An 18,936-nucleotide genomic window follows, 5' to 3' on the forward strand; every position below is an offset into this window, starting at 1 on the left:
AAATTAAAACAAAGCTCATTTCACTCATTTTCACAAGTTGTTACTACCTGTACACTGTGCTAACAGCCAGCATATCACTGCGGTTTCTTCTTATTAAATTGATTCTTGGTGTGATGCAAACAGTCTTTCACATTAATTGTCATTCTTTATGGTTGTTCTGTCTTCGAGATTACAGAGAATACATTTCTTTTCAAACCAGCCATAAAAGCACAGGGAAGTGTATGCTTATGGAAATTGGTTTTGATTTGGGCAATTTCAGTTTACAGTTAACAGCTTAATAGCCAAATCGAATGCAAATGTTTCAGCCACAGAGAGACGCAGAGCTGAGCGAGGACGAGATTTCACAGCTGCGTCACCGCCTACATACAGTACTGTGTTGACAAAAATATCAGAAGAAAATGACTGCAGAATGACTCAATTACCATCCGCAAAAGTACCAACACATCACATTGAAGATATAACAAATAAAATACAAATTTCACCACCAATACATTTTAAATTAAACAATTTTCTGCGTTGCAAATCATTAATGTTGTTTGCATATCATTAAACAAATTTATTATAATTAATAATAGGCAAAGTATTTTATATAGCCAATATCTACAACAATATATACACATAATAATATTATACATACGTAAATCACTGCAAAATGTCGAGTGCTTACTAAAAAATATTCCTGAACTCAATTTACACTCAAATGTAACACTTCAGCCTTTTGCATTCCAGCCAGGAAACCTGACTTCTCGCGGGATCCTCCAGATGAAATATCGCGGAGGCAAATCTAAGAAAGGTGGAGACTTCGGGATAACTTCCTGCACAGTACTCTTAAGAAACATACCTCATACTTCAACAACAGGCCGACGTTTAAAAGCAAGTCGAATGGATTAATAGCGCCAATAAACTCGCTAACAAGCACTTCACCAACACGATTCCACGCACAAGTAGGATTTACGGCTAGCATCCAGGCTGCTAGCTAACATCAGCTACCAGGACGGCAGATTGTACACATCAGATCAAGACGGTCTCGTATCGAAGGACAGTATGGGTGAGTTTAACTTGCTTCCTATGGGTCACTTAAAATGTCACTCAGCGTTTCAGCTGCCAAGAAAACAGCCAGGGCGATTTGCTTTAGCGTCATTGTGAAATAAGAAACTGTATCCAAGTTGAATAAAGAAAAAAAACTTGTGATCGGATGAATATTTGACTAGGCGCCAGTGTCGCAAACTGGCTCGGCTTGTCCAAACCAGTAAATTCCAGGCGTTTTGCGTCAAGATTAATGACTCTCTGCCCTGAGACTACTGTTGTATTGTTTACCTTTTAGATGTATATGCCTCTGACTCTGTTTGAAGGTTTTTAAAAGCAGTTTTTTTTCTAGTTGCAGTGGTTCAGCTTCAGTAAAGCCCCTCTTAAAGGTGTACTCTGTAATTTTTTGCTGACCAATACAGTTGTATATTTAGAGGAATAAACTGCACTTTAGGGATATCTCTGCGATATTGTTCATATACACAAGATGAAGAGTCAACTCCATGTCATTTTCCTAAGAAATACATTTATTTATGACTGTGCGGGTCGCCCCCTTATGGGCGCAGTCATGTTTGTATCACATGACCTGCGTTAATACTATTGGGGTGAAGGGGTCATCACTAGGCATGGGCCAGTATAAGTTTTGAACGGTATGATAACCTTGGAATACCACGGTATTGTGATTACTGCTCAGAAATAGGCATGGGATAACCGTTTTCAAGCTGTACTGTGGTTTGGAAAAGTCAGGGTTTTAAAACCGCCAGAATTGTCTGCTATACCATTAAGGTGTGTGTAAGATTTTTTATTTACTTTTTTGTTGTTGTTTTGTAGGACAACAGTATCTCAAGCAGAAAAAAATATCCAATGATGTCATTTTAAATTCTAAAGAAATCAGTGTTTTTGAAACAAATGAAGTTATTTTTAAATGTCTGAGTAAAAAACATTTTTTTACCCATTTGAACACAGTATATTTCATTTTAGGAAATATTTATAATATTTTAGATCAGGCTAAATAAATCATTGACCTTTGCTGTCTTCATTTGTTTACGACACATAAAAAACATAATTTTTTTTTTTACATATACCCTAGGAACGGTATAACAGAAACAATTAGCAGTTTTAAAACCTTGACTTTCCCAAACCGCGGTAAACCTTGAAACTGGTTATCTGCTCCAACAATGTTTGATATTGAAATTGAAATTGATTAATTGATATTGATTTAGCTAAAGTGTAACAAGACTTTTATTGACATTTTTCATTGCGTAAAGTAGTAAGTCAAACATTAGAACATAGTGCTAGTTAGGCATGGGATGATAACCGTTTTCAAGGTATACAGCGGTTTGGAAAAGTCAACATTTTCTGCTATAGCGTTCCTAAGGTATGTGTCAGATTTATATATATATATATATATATATATATATATATATATATATATATATATATATATATATATATATATATATATTTTTTTTTTTTTTTTTGGACCACAGTATCACCCGCAGAAAAGATATCCAAAAATGCCCGTTTAAATTGAAAAGAAATCTGTTTTTGAAAAAATCGAAGACAGCAGAAGTAAATGATTTGTTTGAATTATTTGGACAGAAATGTTTTCTGTTACAAAACATTTTAAATATTTCTCAAACTGAAATGTATTGTTTTTAAAAGGGGAAAAAGTTGATGTTTTTTTTACCCAGGCATTTACAAAGAATATATTTTGGAGCAGTAATCACAATACCGTGAAACCGTGTTTTTTTTCCAAGGTTATACCATCAGAATCTTATACTGGACCATGCCTAGTGCTAGCAAAGACAAGGATGTGGGTTTGACTCTCAGGAAAAGCAAGAACTGATGTGTAATCTGAGTATGTTTGTGATGACTAAAGTCACCTAGATCTGAGAAAATCAGTCACAATTTTAAAAATATTTTTTGCCCAACTACCTCTAAAACAACGATGATAACCAGGTTCAAAATCAAGTTCACTGGTGCAACAAATAAGGGTAACCAAAACCTACAGTGTGTACTTTTAGATTGACTGCAGCTTCAATAAGTAGCACCACCCTTGTTAGGCAGGTATCAGGTAAACAAATGTTATAGTGGAAAACGTTAGCTTGGTGCCTGTTCTGTACTGTCACACTCTATTAAATGACACTGCTAGTTTGAATAAAGTGCAAATGTTTCTACAAATGAGTCGAGTGCAAATCCTCTTTTGGGTTGGCTTCATTTCCACATTTGCTCTTTTCGATTTTCAGGTTGTTTCTGTCTGGGCTGTGGCTCATATGTGTAATGTTAGCAGCCAGAAGTGCCTTGCACAATCAGAAGTGCATGTTTACTAGCTGTTGGTCAAAACTCTTTCATTTTGTAGTCTCTCTCTCTTTCTTACCCATGTCATAATCTGAATTATGTGTATTTGGTAAAGGCAGCTCTGGGTATAACGCTCCAGGGCAGAGTTTTTGATCTCAAACACAACCTACTTGAGATACAAACTGAAGTGAAAGATGTGTCAGAACATGTCCTGTTACAGTTTCACTTAAAGTTTACTCATCACTGAGGCTATAAGGAGATTTTTGAGTTTATATGTTTTACAGGGCATACTGGTCATTTGTTTTCCCAGCTGTAGGTTAGAGTAAACATGTGGCTGGCAGGCTTGTTGGCTTCATGGCCTTGAGTGCTCTGGAACAATGATATATCATATTGTCACAGAGTTATGCAAGCACTGGATTTGAAACTGAGGCCATCAGGAAGTATGGAGTGTGTTGGAGTTGTGTGCTTTGCACAGGTGCAAGTGGACATTGGTTGGTCATGTTGGGACTTGACTGCAAGTCAATCACTGGAGCCATTATTTAAATAGGAGACTATTTCTCACAGATCTCTGGTTTCAGTGAGATCATTGACAGTGATCTGTTGTTTCTCGATTTTGAGAATCACACTGCTCTACAGATCACTATGTTTAACATTTTAAATAGTGGCATTATAACTTTTAAGTGCACCAGTAGTACCTGTAACACATAAAAGTGAACATAAAAGAGGATGTTTTGAAGAATGTTGGTTACTGGTAACCATTGACCTCCAATGTGTAAAAATATTACTCTGGAAGGTGGATCTTTCCACAAACAAGTTTGTAGGGTGGGGCGATTAATTGACGGCTAATTTCATGCGCATTTTGGCAGTAAAACCAGCTCAGTAAATCCCCAGCAGCTGCTTTCAGATAGAGCCGTGTTAACTACACTGAGACAAGCTATAAGAAATTGCAGACCTGAAGATCGAAGAGTCATTCTGTGTTTAAACAGCTGTTTGTGTTGCGTCTTGGTGAACTTTGACTCTGTGTTGATGCTGATCAGAAAGCTTGTGAAAGTAACACATTTAATAAGGTTTTTACTCCAAAGCTATTTTCAGTGTCTGCTTGAGAGCGCCCTCTGGCCTTAGGAGGAGATTTAGTACTGAGTGGTGTTTCCCTGACAAGATGTGAATGAGAGAATCACAGTTTTTGCTGAATCTATGAAATTGATCTTGCAGCCCTATTTGTTTGTGACACTCCTGCACTGTGCACTTTTGAATTTTAAATAATAATTTTGATTTGAATAATGGCACTAAACCTAGCATTTTTGTTTTTGTGAAATGCATATTCTGACTAACAACAGAAACAGGCTTGCAGCTGAAAATGCAGAGATGCTTCTGTTTCTTAAAAAAAACCTGCCACTTACTTTTGAAAAATAATCAGAATTGACTGACTGACTTCGGTACTTTTCATCTTGCAAAACGTATTGCAAAAGCAAAAACATACTGGACAAAAACTCTGAGGAACATCCTCGCTACACAGTTTATAAACACTTATACTTACAGTGTTGCTCACCATAATTAGATAGTTCACTGTTATATTTCACTACACATTTGATTGGTAAACAAAATTCAACACTGTTACATAGTGTTATGTTATAATCATTATTTTAAGTGAAAGAAAGTTTAAAGCGTTTCATTAAGTTTTATTATTATTATTTTATTATGCTCTTGGTTTGGTTGTGGAAATTATTTGATACTATGAAAACTGATTGTGCTTTGACAATCTTGTGAAAAGCAGAGAAAAAATATTTTGAGTTATGCCAAATTTAGACCGCACAATTTTCAAAGTAGTCGGGTCACAGATGTTCTCACACTGCAAGACTATCTGGGGTAGCTGCTGTGTTTATACTTCAAGATGGATTGGTGTGGGGGTTTCACACTGCACTTTCAAATAGGAAAAATTTACAGACAACTTTGTCTCGGTCTGCAAACTACGTCTTAAAACCAAACACACACGAGAAGTGACAAGAAAACAACACAAGGTCACAAAGTATATATTTTGTTATTAACTACATGGTGATAAGGAAGCCTTGTGGGGTAGAAAATTTACTTATTTTGCTCACCTCGATTTTGCTCACAATTTCAAATTTACACTAGTTTTTCCTACATTTCTTGGGCCCAGCCTCCCGCTGACCTGCAGATACCAATACTAGTGGATGCTGCTCTCTCATTGGCTGTCGATGTTATTTTCAATCAGAACACATTTTGCACGGCATGATTTGAATCGCCGGCAGGTCCATATTTAAGATGCCAGATACCTGAAGGGTGTCGGCGACTCATCGGCTATCTCTCAGACCGCATCTTTGATAGTTCACATTGTGTGATTGTTACTCATGTGAATGAGCACCGATTTGCCTGTGATTTCAGGCATTTGTCTGTGATTTCTCAAAACCTGTCGGCGATCATACAGTCTGAACTCTGCATTACACTTGTTCATAAATACAGAGAAGCTGGCCTAAAATTATTAGTCGCACTGTGTCATTATTTGGAAAACTGCCACACCCCTCAAAAACAGGTATCCGTATCGGCGAGTACTGGAAAAAAGTATCAGTACTCGCACTCGGTCTTGAAATTGGTGCAACCTTTGCAAGTTTTATTTATACACTAAAAAGCTAATATGCAGGTGCAGTGCAGGAGATGCAGACTACTTCTCAAATCTCAAAAAGCTTTGTTGATTAATTTAAACAGTTATGCATTACGCCAAGGGATAAACTTTGTTGTCATGTATATTCACTCTTCAGATAAAATTAAGTAAAGAAATTATTAAACATTCTTTACCCACACAAGTGTAAGCCTTGCCAAATTGTGAAAAGTGTGTGTCGCATATCATTTAACAAATTGTTTTATCTTTTGGACCGTTTGTCATTTTGCACATGTGGCTGATAATTGAATATTAATTTGATGATGTCATGATTATGCGGTTGTCCTGACACTAGCCAATCACTTAATTGCTGATAATGATTTCAAGGATTGATAGATTTGTTCTGCACAATAAACACAAGCTTATGCAGTAATCTCAGATCAGATCATGCAGATATTTTAAGAAAATCCGCAAAGCTTTTTGCAAAATCAAAGTAACCAGAGGTCTGTTATCATGATTAAAAGATCTGGGATCTGTCAGATCATCTTAGATGTTTTAAGTGAGGTATGAAGAATGGACCCGAGGGCTCCTCCGGCCTCTATGAATAAGCATAGTGTGACTATTTTCATTCAAACTGACAGCATCACATTTAGTCCTCTATGTGCAACTCCTTTTTTCTGCCACTCTGCTATATGTTCTGTAGAATAAGTTTTGTTTTTGTAGTTTCATAAAAAGAAGAAACCAAGTATATAGGATAGGTTACACTTTAAATGTCAATCGCTGCTTGACGTATGCAAAAAAAAAAAAACAAGGCTGAAAGTATGTGTGGAATCTTAGCAGCCTCTCCCTACATGCAGTCTGACTACTGCATTGCTAGCTATTTTGTAAAGTGATTTTGAAGAAGGAGATCTGGTTCACATGTGAACTGGAGCATGTTTTAAATATCTCAGGTTTTGTTTCTCTTTGACATTGATAATTGTGAGACTCTCAGACAAATTGCACAATATGTGTGTGTGTGTATGTTTAAGAATATGTTTTTTGGTTCTGTTCAACGATAAAATTTTTATGTGTGTGCCTGTCTAAGAAAATCTTAAAGGCTGGAGCCCAATCAAGCCAAACAAAATAGAAAAGGTAAAGAGATTTGGCACACTGCCACTTTACCTCTCAAAATTTAATTGGTTTCGTGACCTGATGAAGACCTTGTAGGTCAAAACATTGTCCAATTAAATTGTCTTTTGAAAGCAGTGTGCCGATTCTGTTTACTTTTTCTATTCACTATTAATCCCATTATATTTCTTTGATTTACTGCACTGTTTTGCAGAAAATTCAATAATTAATTCAAAAGTAGTGTATTGCACACTTTTTTTAAAAATTTGTTTAAGGCACTTTAAACATGTGCCTTTTTCAGCAGTATATTTTTGTTACACAATACAAGTAAATATACTTGTAAATCTCAATTTAAACAATAATCAAATTAAATATAAAACCAAAGCTATCTTCCACTGTCAGGGCATTTAGTAAAAAATTAAGATCAATTGACCAGTGGTTCTCAATTCCTCACTTAGTTCACCTCACTGTTCTCAGATAACCAGCTCGATAAATGAGATATTCCTGCGTGAACTGTGTTACGATTGACAGGGCTGCAGTGCCTACTACCTGAACACGGAATATTGTTACTTCAGATTGCATGTTTATTCACAGATTTGTTCAACAACACTCTGCAGCATCTTCACACACAGATGACAAGTGAAATAATCTAAAAGCAGCTCTGTAAATAAATGCAATTTAAAGTGTAGTTTACATATCGCACACTAAAACCTAGAGCGCAGTGAATCTGAGATTACAACAAAAAAAAATTTCACAACCCTATATTCTGAATTAATAAAAGAAAAATGCTGTTATCAAGACCTTCAGAAAAAGGAAAAATAATTGTGAGAGAATGATGACCGCAGCTAGAGGAGAAAATAACATCAAATTAAAACCTAGACTTTTGTTTCGGAACCTGTCTTATTTCCCCAGTTAACGCGGTTCGTTTGACATATGTGAATCCAGCAATTGTGCTCGGATCCGCAGCAAAACAATCGACCCGAGATCGCCTGAATGAGGTGGTCTCAGGTCGGTTGAAACGAAGTCTGAAGCGGATTGATTGTAGTGAGAAAGCAAAACAATTCGAACCAGGCTGTATCACAGTGTATTATGGATATGTAATAGGCATATATTTGGCTATATGCAGCCTGATCTCACAAGAAAACGTAAGTATTTTACGTTTCGTTAGTTTAGTGGCTAATTTGTATGAATTCATACGAGTTCAGTCGTAAGAAATCGAACTGCAGTCTTGGTTTTTCTGTTATTTCTCTCTATAATGTAAATGCATAAGCCAACTGCTATGTATGAGAAAGTCTTACCTCTGATTTATATCTGGTGACAACGTCTGTGGGTGTCACCATTCAAAATGAAAGTACAGATTTTCACTTATATTGCATTATTGCTCATTGTCATAAATTAAAATAAGGACGCATGACAGCTGAGCGGGACTCTGCAAAATAAACCCTTGAAACTCTGACCAATGTGAGGAGAGTTTACCCGCACGTGTCGGGACTTTTAGCTCTTTTGTTCTGTTTAGAAACTTTGCTGTGTGAAAGCGAACCGCACAGTGCAACATTGTAACAATTTTAATCCCTGTTTCGGAACAAGAGAATCGATCCACAGGTGGGAAAGCACCCTTACTCTCAGCCCCATAGACGCTGCGTTAGAAACGCCTCACATAAGCAGTAATTTGTTTTTTGTAATTTGATGCAAAGATGATATAATGCATTCATAAATAAATACATATAAATGTTCATACATTAGAAAAAATCTAAATATTAAGAACTTTCAAGGATTTAAGATTATGATGACCGTTAAACGTGTCATGACAGTCTTGTGAAAAGGGTCCATGAACGTCTGAAGTGATTAAAGAAACATACTAAATGTGCAGAGTGGTGGGGCATGAGGACTGTGATTGAGAAACATTGATTTAAGTGATTTTTCAGACTCAATGTAATTAAAAAAAAAAAAAAAAACCCAGCTTTGCAGAGGTTAAATATAAATGTGGATCTAATAGCTCTTACATGTAAAGAGATTTAAAAAGAAACTGAGTATTTAAGAGTTTGATATCTTTCGTTGTTAAGTTTTGGTTCATAAGTGCACTGCAGCAGTCTTAGGCCCACCCCAAATGCTCTTATTGGTTGGCACATGTGATGTCACTTATTCCAAGCCAGTATTGATTAACATCCCACCCCTCTTGGCACCCATGGTTTGTTTGTATGTTTATTCAGTGCTGGTGAAAATTGAGATTAATTTAAAATGGAAAGAATTTTCTGCATTAACTAATTAATGTGATGATACATTAACTTGGGCTAATTTTTAAACAATAGCATACATGCTTTGGTTAAACTTTGCAGTAAACTTTCAAAGTAAATGATTGTTTGTGTGAACCCAGTCGATCGTCACATACTTTTTATTTCCAAAATTTATAATTGATAAATGGGCTTTAATACATATAGTTATTAGTTTATTAATCTCCTCACTCAAGACTCATGTTTTTTTTTTATGTCTCCAGTAGTTTGTTGTTGTTCTTGTTTTGTCTCCATATTTTTTTCTGCACTCTGGGCAAATGCTGAGTTAATTAAATCTAATTTTGGATAAAATATGGACAAAACCAAAAAAAAAAAAAACTAATTTAACCCATCATTTGGGTTTGTCCATATCTTACCCAATTTGAATTGAAATACCTAGGGATGTTTAGAGTGTGACTGTGAAACGCTTGTGAGTTTAGTGTTAACATCTTGTGGACAAACTTAGTTTCAATTTCAAAGTGCATGTGCGAGCTGTGGATACATTGTATGTACATGGTTAGAAATGTTGTGATATTTCTGATGATTAAACTTACATCATACACACACTGTACATACGTTTACATACACTTAATATCTGTTTCCATTGAAATTTTAAAAATCTTTGAATGAGCTCTAGTTCACAGTATGTGTGTTTGTGTCAGCCAGGGTCTTGATTAGCTTAGTCCAAACTGCTTGAGGGCATTGTGAGGTTGAATTCAAATGAAGTGTCCCATATTAGGTGCTCTATTTCTTCCAAGCTCATGTCACATATTGATTTTATGTGTGTGTTTTTGTTCAGCATACTCATTTTTATTTTGTTAAACCAATGACCTATTTATCGTCTGACCTCACACTCTGGTTCACTGGACACACGATTCATCTGACATGCACTTTTATGAATAATATATGCTCTGAATTTTTATTTATTTATTTTTTGTGGATTTTTGAGTTTGTCAGCATGTTATTTTTAGAAATAGAACCACTTTTTATGGCTCAACGTTTGTGTTCACAATTGAGGACTAGAGCTGTGAAGTCATTATTCTGCCACTAATTAGTCTTGCATAATCAGACTTTTGACTATAGGCAAAAAATCTGGGCTAAGAGCTGTCCAATGTTCTGGAATTAATGTCGAGTAACCAACCCCCATTTTATTTATTTATTTACATGGAAAAAATATCCAGGTACAAAAAGGTTGTACAGTCAACATTAGCTGTGTTTCCATCCACCTATTTTTATGCGCATTTTGGATATGTGCATAAAAAAGGTTGATAGAAACGCCAAGATGCCCATCATTTTTGAAAATGGCCATAAAAAACGTATGCGCATAACTGAGTAGGATAAACTTTTTATTGGGTAAGAAATAATGTGCATAAACTACGATGGAAACACTTTTACCGCACAAATTCCAGTGTGCACATTTAAACAAATCATGTGATTTTTGTTATAAGAGATCATGTGATTTATAAAAATGTGTGTGAATGGACAAACCAGCAGGCTGACCACATTGTAAATCTTCAGAAATGTTATTTTGGTCATTCTAAAATGGCTTAACCATTTCAGTATAAGTGTTATTATATTATTAATTCCCTTCAGAACTGTGAAGAGCATCTGTACTTTTTGCTGATGCCTTCAAACACCACATAGCGTTCATTGCATGTCAGCATCGATTTCTGAGGCACAAGTAAATTATTAAATAAAGAAAAGATTCACGCAGCTTCTCCTACTGCAGCAAATTCCATTTTTACTTTTGATATTTGGCGCCAGTTTATCAGGAAGTGACGATTTTGAATGCTGCTTTATTTGTACGTCTTTTATACGATATTGCAGTTTTGTGCATAAATTTAATTACCATTTTTTGATGAAAACATAGTTACTAAAATACAGAAATTGAATAAAGGCAGTGCAAAAAATGCTTTTCTTACTTTGTCTCGTTTCTGGTCCGAAGTATCTAAAATTCATGGATCCAGTAAAATTATTGTTTTGTTTTCACCTTCAGAAGAAACAATTCAAAATAAAAAGTTTAAAATGTAGACGTTTGGACCATAAACAAGTCTAGACGAAAAACTTTGTTGCATAAAACATATACAATTCTGTATAAATAATTAAATTCAATGAATCTCTGCTTAATCTTTAATTCAAATCAGCCTTTAATCAAGTGTGCGTGCGTATTAGCCTCTGTGTACCAGCTCGAAACTTTAAACTAGTGCAGCAGTTTTGTTTCTTGCAGAAACCTGGTGTTGCGAAGTCTTTACAATGAACTAACCTTGCTGAATTAAAGCGAATTATTAGTGAAATCGTTTAATCATTAATCGGTTAAAATTCATTGTCTCCATGTTTTTCTGCACTCTGGGCAAATGCTAGGTTATTTTATAAATAACCTATGAATGATAAATATTGCAGTATAATTACAGTTTCACAAGGTGGTTTGAAAAGCTCTATTTGACAGTTTTCTGTGGAGTTTAACAGTATTTAGATACAGAAATTGAAATCTGAAAAATGTCAAACAAAAAAAAACCTTCAGCATAAATCACAGTTAATTTTTACCGTAATTTATAGAAGAGTAAGGCAGTAGTATTATTGTTCTTTTGAACAATAATGCATTTGACTCTATGTATCATGAATCAGTGTTATTGCAGGGTTTTATACACCAAGTAAGTGACCTGAAGCAGAATAAAGAGTAAAAAATAGTTCTCACACACACCTGTCATTATTTACTTGTATGCAATTAACAAAAATAACGGATTATGATAATGATACAAAATTATGGTAAAATTGTCCAGTGAAAGTATTCTAGTATTTTTTTATATTTGTAAATGTTCCCAGAGATTTGAATTAGCTCCACCAATGGAAATATGTTTAAGGGGTAATTTCAAAGATTGCACTGCTTTTCGGATAAAACTAGTCATTAAGGCCTTGTTTCATGGACTCAATTATTCCCTTCTCTCTGCAGTCTTTTGTATGATTTCACTGAACCGGTATAGTCCTGTACTTTATTCACAAACAGGCAACTGTGAGTAGCCTCCTTATAAGCAAAACTATAAGAGTTTTTGGCAGTCAGAATGCAGAGAAGTAAATGACCTAATCTGTTTTCCGTTCTTAATGGCTGCAGAGGGAATAAGAAGGAATAAAAGTTGTATGCCCTGGATCCGCATCTCATGCCAAGTCGGCCAACTATGTTATTATGACAATTTCTGCAAAGCTGTGCTCAAATCAGGATGCTTTGGCAGGCGTAAACTGAGAGGCTAAGTCAGCAAACTGCAATGTAACATGGGATACTTGAAGCAGTCAGTATGGTTGTTTTACTAGACCCTTTTAGTTTAGTTTTTAGTTACCTGACTTAAGTTAGCATTTCATCTCTGTTGTATTGGGATTAGCCAACAACATCATGCAAAAAAAAAAAAAAGTATGTACTTTCCATGTGCTCAGTAGCTGTTTCCATTAGGGCTGCATGATATTGGAAAAATCTGATATTGCGATATTTTATTTTTCTGCGATAAATATTGCAATAGGAATAGTTTCACGAGGTAGTTTGAAAAACTCTATTTGACAGTTTTATATGCAGTCTAAGGCTCAGTTTACACTAATATGATTTAGTTTGAAAGCGCATAAGTTTTGCTATGGTTACGCCTTCCGTCCACACTACCCCAGAGTTTTCAAGCCTTAAAAACTGAGCTTTTTGAAAACGCTGAAAAGGCCCTTTTCATTCTAAAGGCTGCTGCTCTGTGTCAGTGTGGATAGGAGAAAATGATAAATGAAAATGGTTGCGTGGCTGCAGACATTCACCTATCTGATTGGGCTTTTTTCTCAATATTAAGTACAGTAAGCTTAGACTTTGCAAGTTTGATATGGAAAACAAACTTCTGAGAACACATAGAGTAAATCTTCAAAGGGAACAGTGTAGGCTACTTTATAACCTCATTCACATCTTCCTGGCTATGTTGTTTCACTATCTCAACAATTGACCTTATTCTTCACGTATGAGCAGGTGCCGCCATTTGAATCTTTTTGGCTCGAGACTTCCGGTCTCATTCACTTTCATTCATTTTTAGATGTTAAAAACAGCTCGTTATGCTGCGTGATGTTGCAAACTGATATTTTCGTATTATATTATTCTGCTTTGTCTGTATTGTCATGAACACATTTGATTGTAGAGCAAGTAGTTTGATCGTTTTTTTGTCATTTATTATTCCTAGTCATTTCTCCCATAGGCTGCTGAATAGGACGTTCCAAAACAATCGCAAAAACGAGCGCACTTCCGCATTTCAGAATAAGGTCTATAAAATGAAAACATTATATAACTTAACAGACACTAAAAATGACAAGGCTTCAGGTAGCTACATATTTATATGACTGTCACTGTATGCATATTTATAAAAAAAAAAATTCTAAAAAACATAACTGCCTCCTTTCATTTTCTTTGAAAAATGTGAAACATATCCTGTCTTTTTTGCTGAATATCAGTTTTAATGATTAATAATGGCCATTATAAAAGTATAACATGCAATAAGTTTATACAATTTTTGAAATAAATGCAAGCAATCAGTCAAATGTGCAGAATCAGTGTACGTAATATATTAACCTATCTTTGCACTCAGCCAAAACATGTTACCTGAGAACAAGTAATAGATTCAAAAGAGAGTCGTTTGATAGAGACATAATGAATTAAATATCAGGTTTAACAACTATAGTGAGATGAAATCCAGCGGTAGATCCTTGATGAACTGTCCGACGTGCGCTGCTCTCATCTGGAAAGGTGTGCTCAAAGCACCCGCTGTCTGCCTGGAGCTCAGATGTGCGCATACGCTGGAGCGCATGGCAAAGTGTTTGTGTGGTCACATAATGTGCGTTTTCAGTGGTATAGTGTGGACTGAAATCTTTTCTGAAATACTAGATGAACCGCCAGTGTGGACGTGGATCGTTTTTATTCTAAAACGCTGTTTCAAAACTAAAATGTATTAGTGTAAACGGAGTCTATTCATGGATCAAGTAAAATATTATTTAGTTTTCACCTTCAGAAGAAACGAGTCAAAGTGAAGAGATTAAGAGACAAACATTCAAAGAAAAAAAAACTTTGTTACAAAAACTGTAGAAATTCAGTATAAATACAATTAATCTTTGCTACACCTTTAAAAATCATATTTTGTGAAATGCTTGTACAGTCACGGACTTTAAAAACACATGCAAATGATAAACTTTTACTCCATTATGGTTAAACGTAGCAGTTACTCTACAAATACCACATACTGTATCTTCTGTGGCTCCTGGTCAACTATAAATCAGACTCAACATTGCAGATTTTGCAATGTGACTATTGCAGATGCGCACATTGTTATATTGATGCTGAACCAATGTATTGTGCAGTCCTAGTTTCCATCCACCTATTTTTATGCACATTTTGCAATATCAAATAAAAAAATGCCAAGATACGCATTGAACTTTTTATCCGATCAGAAAAAATTCACATAAATTACAATAGAAAAAAACCCATTTACCGAAAAAATTCCCACATACGCATCAAAGTCTTATGTTTATTTTAACCGAACATACAATAGCCAAAATAGGACAAACCAGAAGACTGACCACATTGTAAATATATCTGAAATGTTGTTTTGGTCATTATAATATCCCTCAGCCAAAGCCTGTCATCAAAGTGGTTTAGTATTATTATTTTTATTAGTTTATTACTCCCAGAAATGTCTTAAGCAGCTGGGCTACCAAAGAGAGTGTGCTCACGCCATCACGAGTTCATTATATTTAATCTTCATCTTCTGAGGCACAAGAAATGTTCTAAATAAGAAAAAAGGCTTACAGTGGCTTCTCCTACCACAGCTAATTCTAGTTTTCTTTTTGATTTTTGGCAGCAGTTTATCAGGAACTGGAAGTGATAATTTTGTTCAGTTTAACTCATTGGATGGAAACCCTGCAGTATTTGCAAATGATTTATGCACTTTTCTGTTTTTTCCCATGTCTAATTCATGTTTTTGGATAAAAAAAAAAAACTAGTGACATGCTAATGAGGCCTTTGGAGTGAGTTAATTTGCAAGTTTTTTTTTTCCATCTGCCTTATTTTTTTGGTTGGAAACAGGGTCAAGGCTAAATTGGAAGCAAAACCAACTAACCGCAGTTTATAGTGGTTTGACGTTATATATAACTGTCTTCTGCAAATTGCACCAAGAAGAGGAAGAGACAATGACTGAGGTAACCTGCATTCATAAGTGTAAAAATCAAATGGAGGCTGCAGATGAATCCAAGTGGAGAGATCAAATGCCTTGGGGCCTGTGACATTTTCTGAGATTCTCCGTTGAATTGTTGAAAGTTTGAAGGAATATTTTACCTCTGGCAAAGGCCCATGTGATATTGACATGCATTTTCAGATCTGGCAATATAATGATAGTAAAATTCATGTTCAGTTTAAACGTGTCCTTTTCAGCCCTTTAAATTAAATACTAAAGATATTTCTTTTGTTGGTCATCTTCAGCATAGTGTTTACACCACAATTTCAAAATTTGTGAGAATAATGCACAGGTTTCCTCCTCAGATGCAGCATGACCTGAAATGTATCATATCCAGTGTTTGAATTGAAACGATTACTCTGCTTGTGTCACAGCAGCTCAAAACACTGGAGATATAATGGTTGAAATGAAGAGACCTTCTCTCATGCAAGTCGCTCCAATACACTGCAAACAGAGGCTGCACCACATCTGTATATATTTTAGCTTCTGTCATGGAAGCACATCCATCACTCACACCCCCACTCACCATTTGGCTCCTCACTTGCTGCTGATCTATAACCCAGGTGTGCACATGCATCTTCCTCTGCTTGTAAACTCACAGTTGGTATCAGTTTATGAGATCGGCCAGATTAGCGAGTAATGATTGAGTTATGAAATGTGATTAGCGGCCGATACAGATTTCTTGCGTATTCCTACTTTAAAAGTTTAGTTTTTTTTTGCCAAAGATTTTCCATAACCACTGTGTGAATGTTATGAGTGTCAAAATTAATCATTTCTTCTGTGCATTGCGATGCGGACACGGACAATTTGGGATCGGTTCAGTAATAGAGCCTAACCGGTTATTGCGTACTGACGTCATTTATCTCATATACTCTATGTAAGGGTAGAATACTATGGCGAGGGGGAGAGTAATTAAAATGCAGAAACCATGCACAATTAACTGCGTGTTTGCTTTTCTCTCTCTTTTCCTCACTGTTTGACCTGCTGGCAAGACGTTTCCTTTCCTCTCGGCTGTTACTGTGTGTAACCACAGATACAGGGACACTTGAGCATTTTTAAGCTGCGATTCATTAGGTGATCGCTTGTATGTCAGCTTATAACAAACCACCTGATTGACATGACTTTGAAACACCCGAGCGTCCCTGTATCTGTAGTTACTCTCCGTAAACAGTGGTGAGTTCGGTGAACTGATGACCTTCACGGCCAATCACAGTAATTTCTGTTGAGCACGTTAACCCAATGGCAAATCAGTGCTGTTTAAGAACGTGCTCCACTGCACCATTGTTGCATCGTTTGATTAGAAATTCAAAAGAACAGGGCAAATTCCCACCTACAATGTATCAAGCAAATATTGTTCTAATTCCAAAACCTGGATGGGATAAGCTACAGATGTCTTCATATCGACCGATTTCTCTCATTCCAAATGAATAAAAAATTATAAGCAAAATTTTAGCAAACAGAATGAAAAAATAAATAGGTTCAATTGTACATCAAGACCAGACTGGTTTTATGCCAGGTAGACATATATAATTAATTCGAGATGGCTATTCAATATAATTTATTTTAAAAACAATACTGAAGAATGTGTAATTTCACTTGACGCTCTACGAGCTTTTGATCAGTTGGAATGGGAATATATGTTTGAGGCCCTAACAAAGTTTGGTTTTGGTTCAGAATTTATTAAATGGATTAAAACGATATATGCAGATCCAGTAACCTCTGTTATTACAAATCAAGACATCTCAAATAAGTTTCAACTAAGCTGTGGTACATGACAGGGATGTCCCTTGTCTTCTTTATTATTTGCAATATCAATGGAACTGCTGGCAGCTAGTATTAGGCAACATCTCAGTGTAACACCAATAATGACTGGCATCAACATTGTTTGCAGACGATATACTTTTATACATCCCTGACTCTGAAAAATCTATACCACCATTGTTTGATCTTACTGATAAATTTGGTAGTTTTTCTGTTTTTTTGGTAGAAAAGCGAATAAATGCCCATTTCTGATGACATAGATAAAGTACAATTTTAATTTAAAGTTAAATTTAAAATGATGATCACCAGAAAGCCTAACTTATTGTTACAACTAAATTGGGAAAAAAAAGGTAGACCAGCTTAATAATGATATTAGTTTTTGGGAGACACTCCCTATGTCTATGGTAGGTAGGATTAATGCTATCAAGATGGTTGTATTACCAACATTTTTGTATGTTTTTCAAGCTATCCCATTCTTTATTCCCCTACATTATTTTAAACAGCTAGAATCAATAATAACTCAATTTATTTGGGCTAATAAGACTGCTAGGATTAATTAAAAAAAATTTATAAACCAAAGGGCCTAGGAGGAGGGCCTGGAAAATTGGTCTTCCCAATTTTAAATATTATTATTGGTCAGCTAATCTAAATACGTTGACGTGGTGGAGAAAAACTTGTTTGGTGGAATAAAGAGACAAGCCAGAATGGTTAGCTATTGAGGATGCTTCTTGCAATATGACCTCATTACCAGCCCTGCTTAGAAGTCCTATTAAAATAGATACAAAAAATATCAAAGGTAATGTAATTATTTCCAATTCAATTAAAATATGGAAACAAATTAAGGCACACTTGAAAATTCCAGATTTTGTTAGAAAACATATTAAAGAGTTTGAAACTGATAGGCTGGATCCTACATTAGATACAATTGTTAACACACACCCTGTAATTATGAGTAATGTGTCTAACTTTTACAAGTTACTGTTACGGAAGGTGGACAGCAGTACAGATAAAATAAGACATGACTGGGAAGAGGAAATGGGTATTAACATTTGTGATGACAGATGGGATGAATACTTGAGAAATGTACATTCATGCTCTGTGAACTCAAGACATCATCTGATCCAATATAAGGTCATTCATATGCTCCATTATTCTGAATCAAAACTTCACAAAATATGTCCAACAATCTCTTCAAGTTGTAATAAGTGCAATGTGTCAACAGGAACTTTGTTTCATTCTTTATAGTCATGCAGTAAACTACAACCATTCTGGAAAAATATATTTAAATTTCTTTCTGAAGTGTATTCAACGAATCTGGAACCTGATCCTAGTATTGGACTTTTAGGAGTAGAGGACAGTTCTTGCAGTAGAAACCAAACACAAGCAATTCTAATTTGTATGTGTATTGGAAAAAAAACTTATTTTACAAATGTGGAAATCTGATGCTGTCCCCACATTTGAAATGTGGACTAGAGAACTTGGAAATATGTTACACTTAGAAGAACTGAGATTCACACTAAATGACAAATTGTCCATTTTTAACAAGATTTGGCAACCATTCATATTATTTTTGCAGATAGACTGAACAGATAGACTTTTACAAGACTATCGTATGGTAATT

The 18,936-nt window shown here is 35.4% G+C and overlaps 1 protein-coding gene across 1 annotated transcript in view; it reads left to right on the forward strand.

Annotated features, from left to right (window-relative positions):
* The first annotated feature begins 790 nt into the window (after positions 1 to 790).
* cd2ap (CD2-associated protein) overlaps positions 791 to 18,936 on the forward strand; it is a 102,033-nt gene continuing 83,887 nt past the window's right edge. The window contains exon 1 of the mRNA XM_056480828.1: positions 791 to 1,048. Within this exon, the coding sequence (XP_056336803.1) occupies positions 1,045 to 1,048 (4 nt within the window). The 5' untranslated portion in view covers positions 791 to 1,044. The remainder of the gene's footprint in view (positions 1,049 to 18,936) is intronic.

The sequence above is a fragment of the Danio aesculapii genome, chromosome 20 (assembly GCF_903798145.1).
Source record: "Danio aesculapii chromosome 20, fDanAes4.1, whole genome shotgun sequence".
Taxonomy (NCBI): Eukaryota; Metazoa; Chordata; class Actinopteri; order Cypriniformes; family Danionidae; genus Danio; species Danio aesculapii.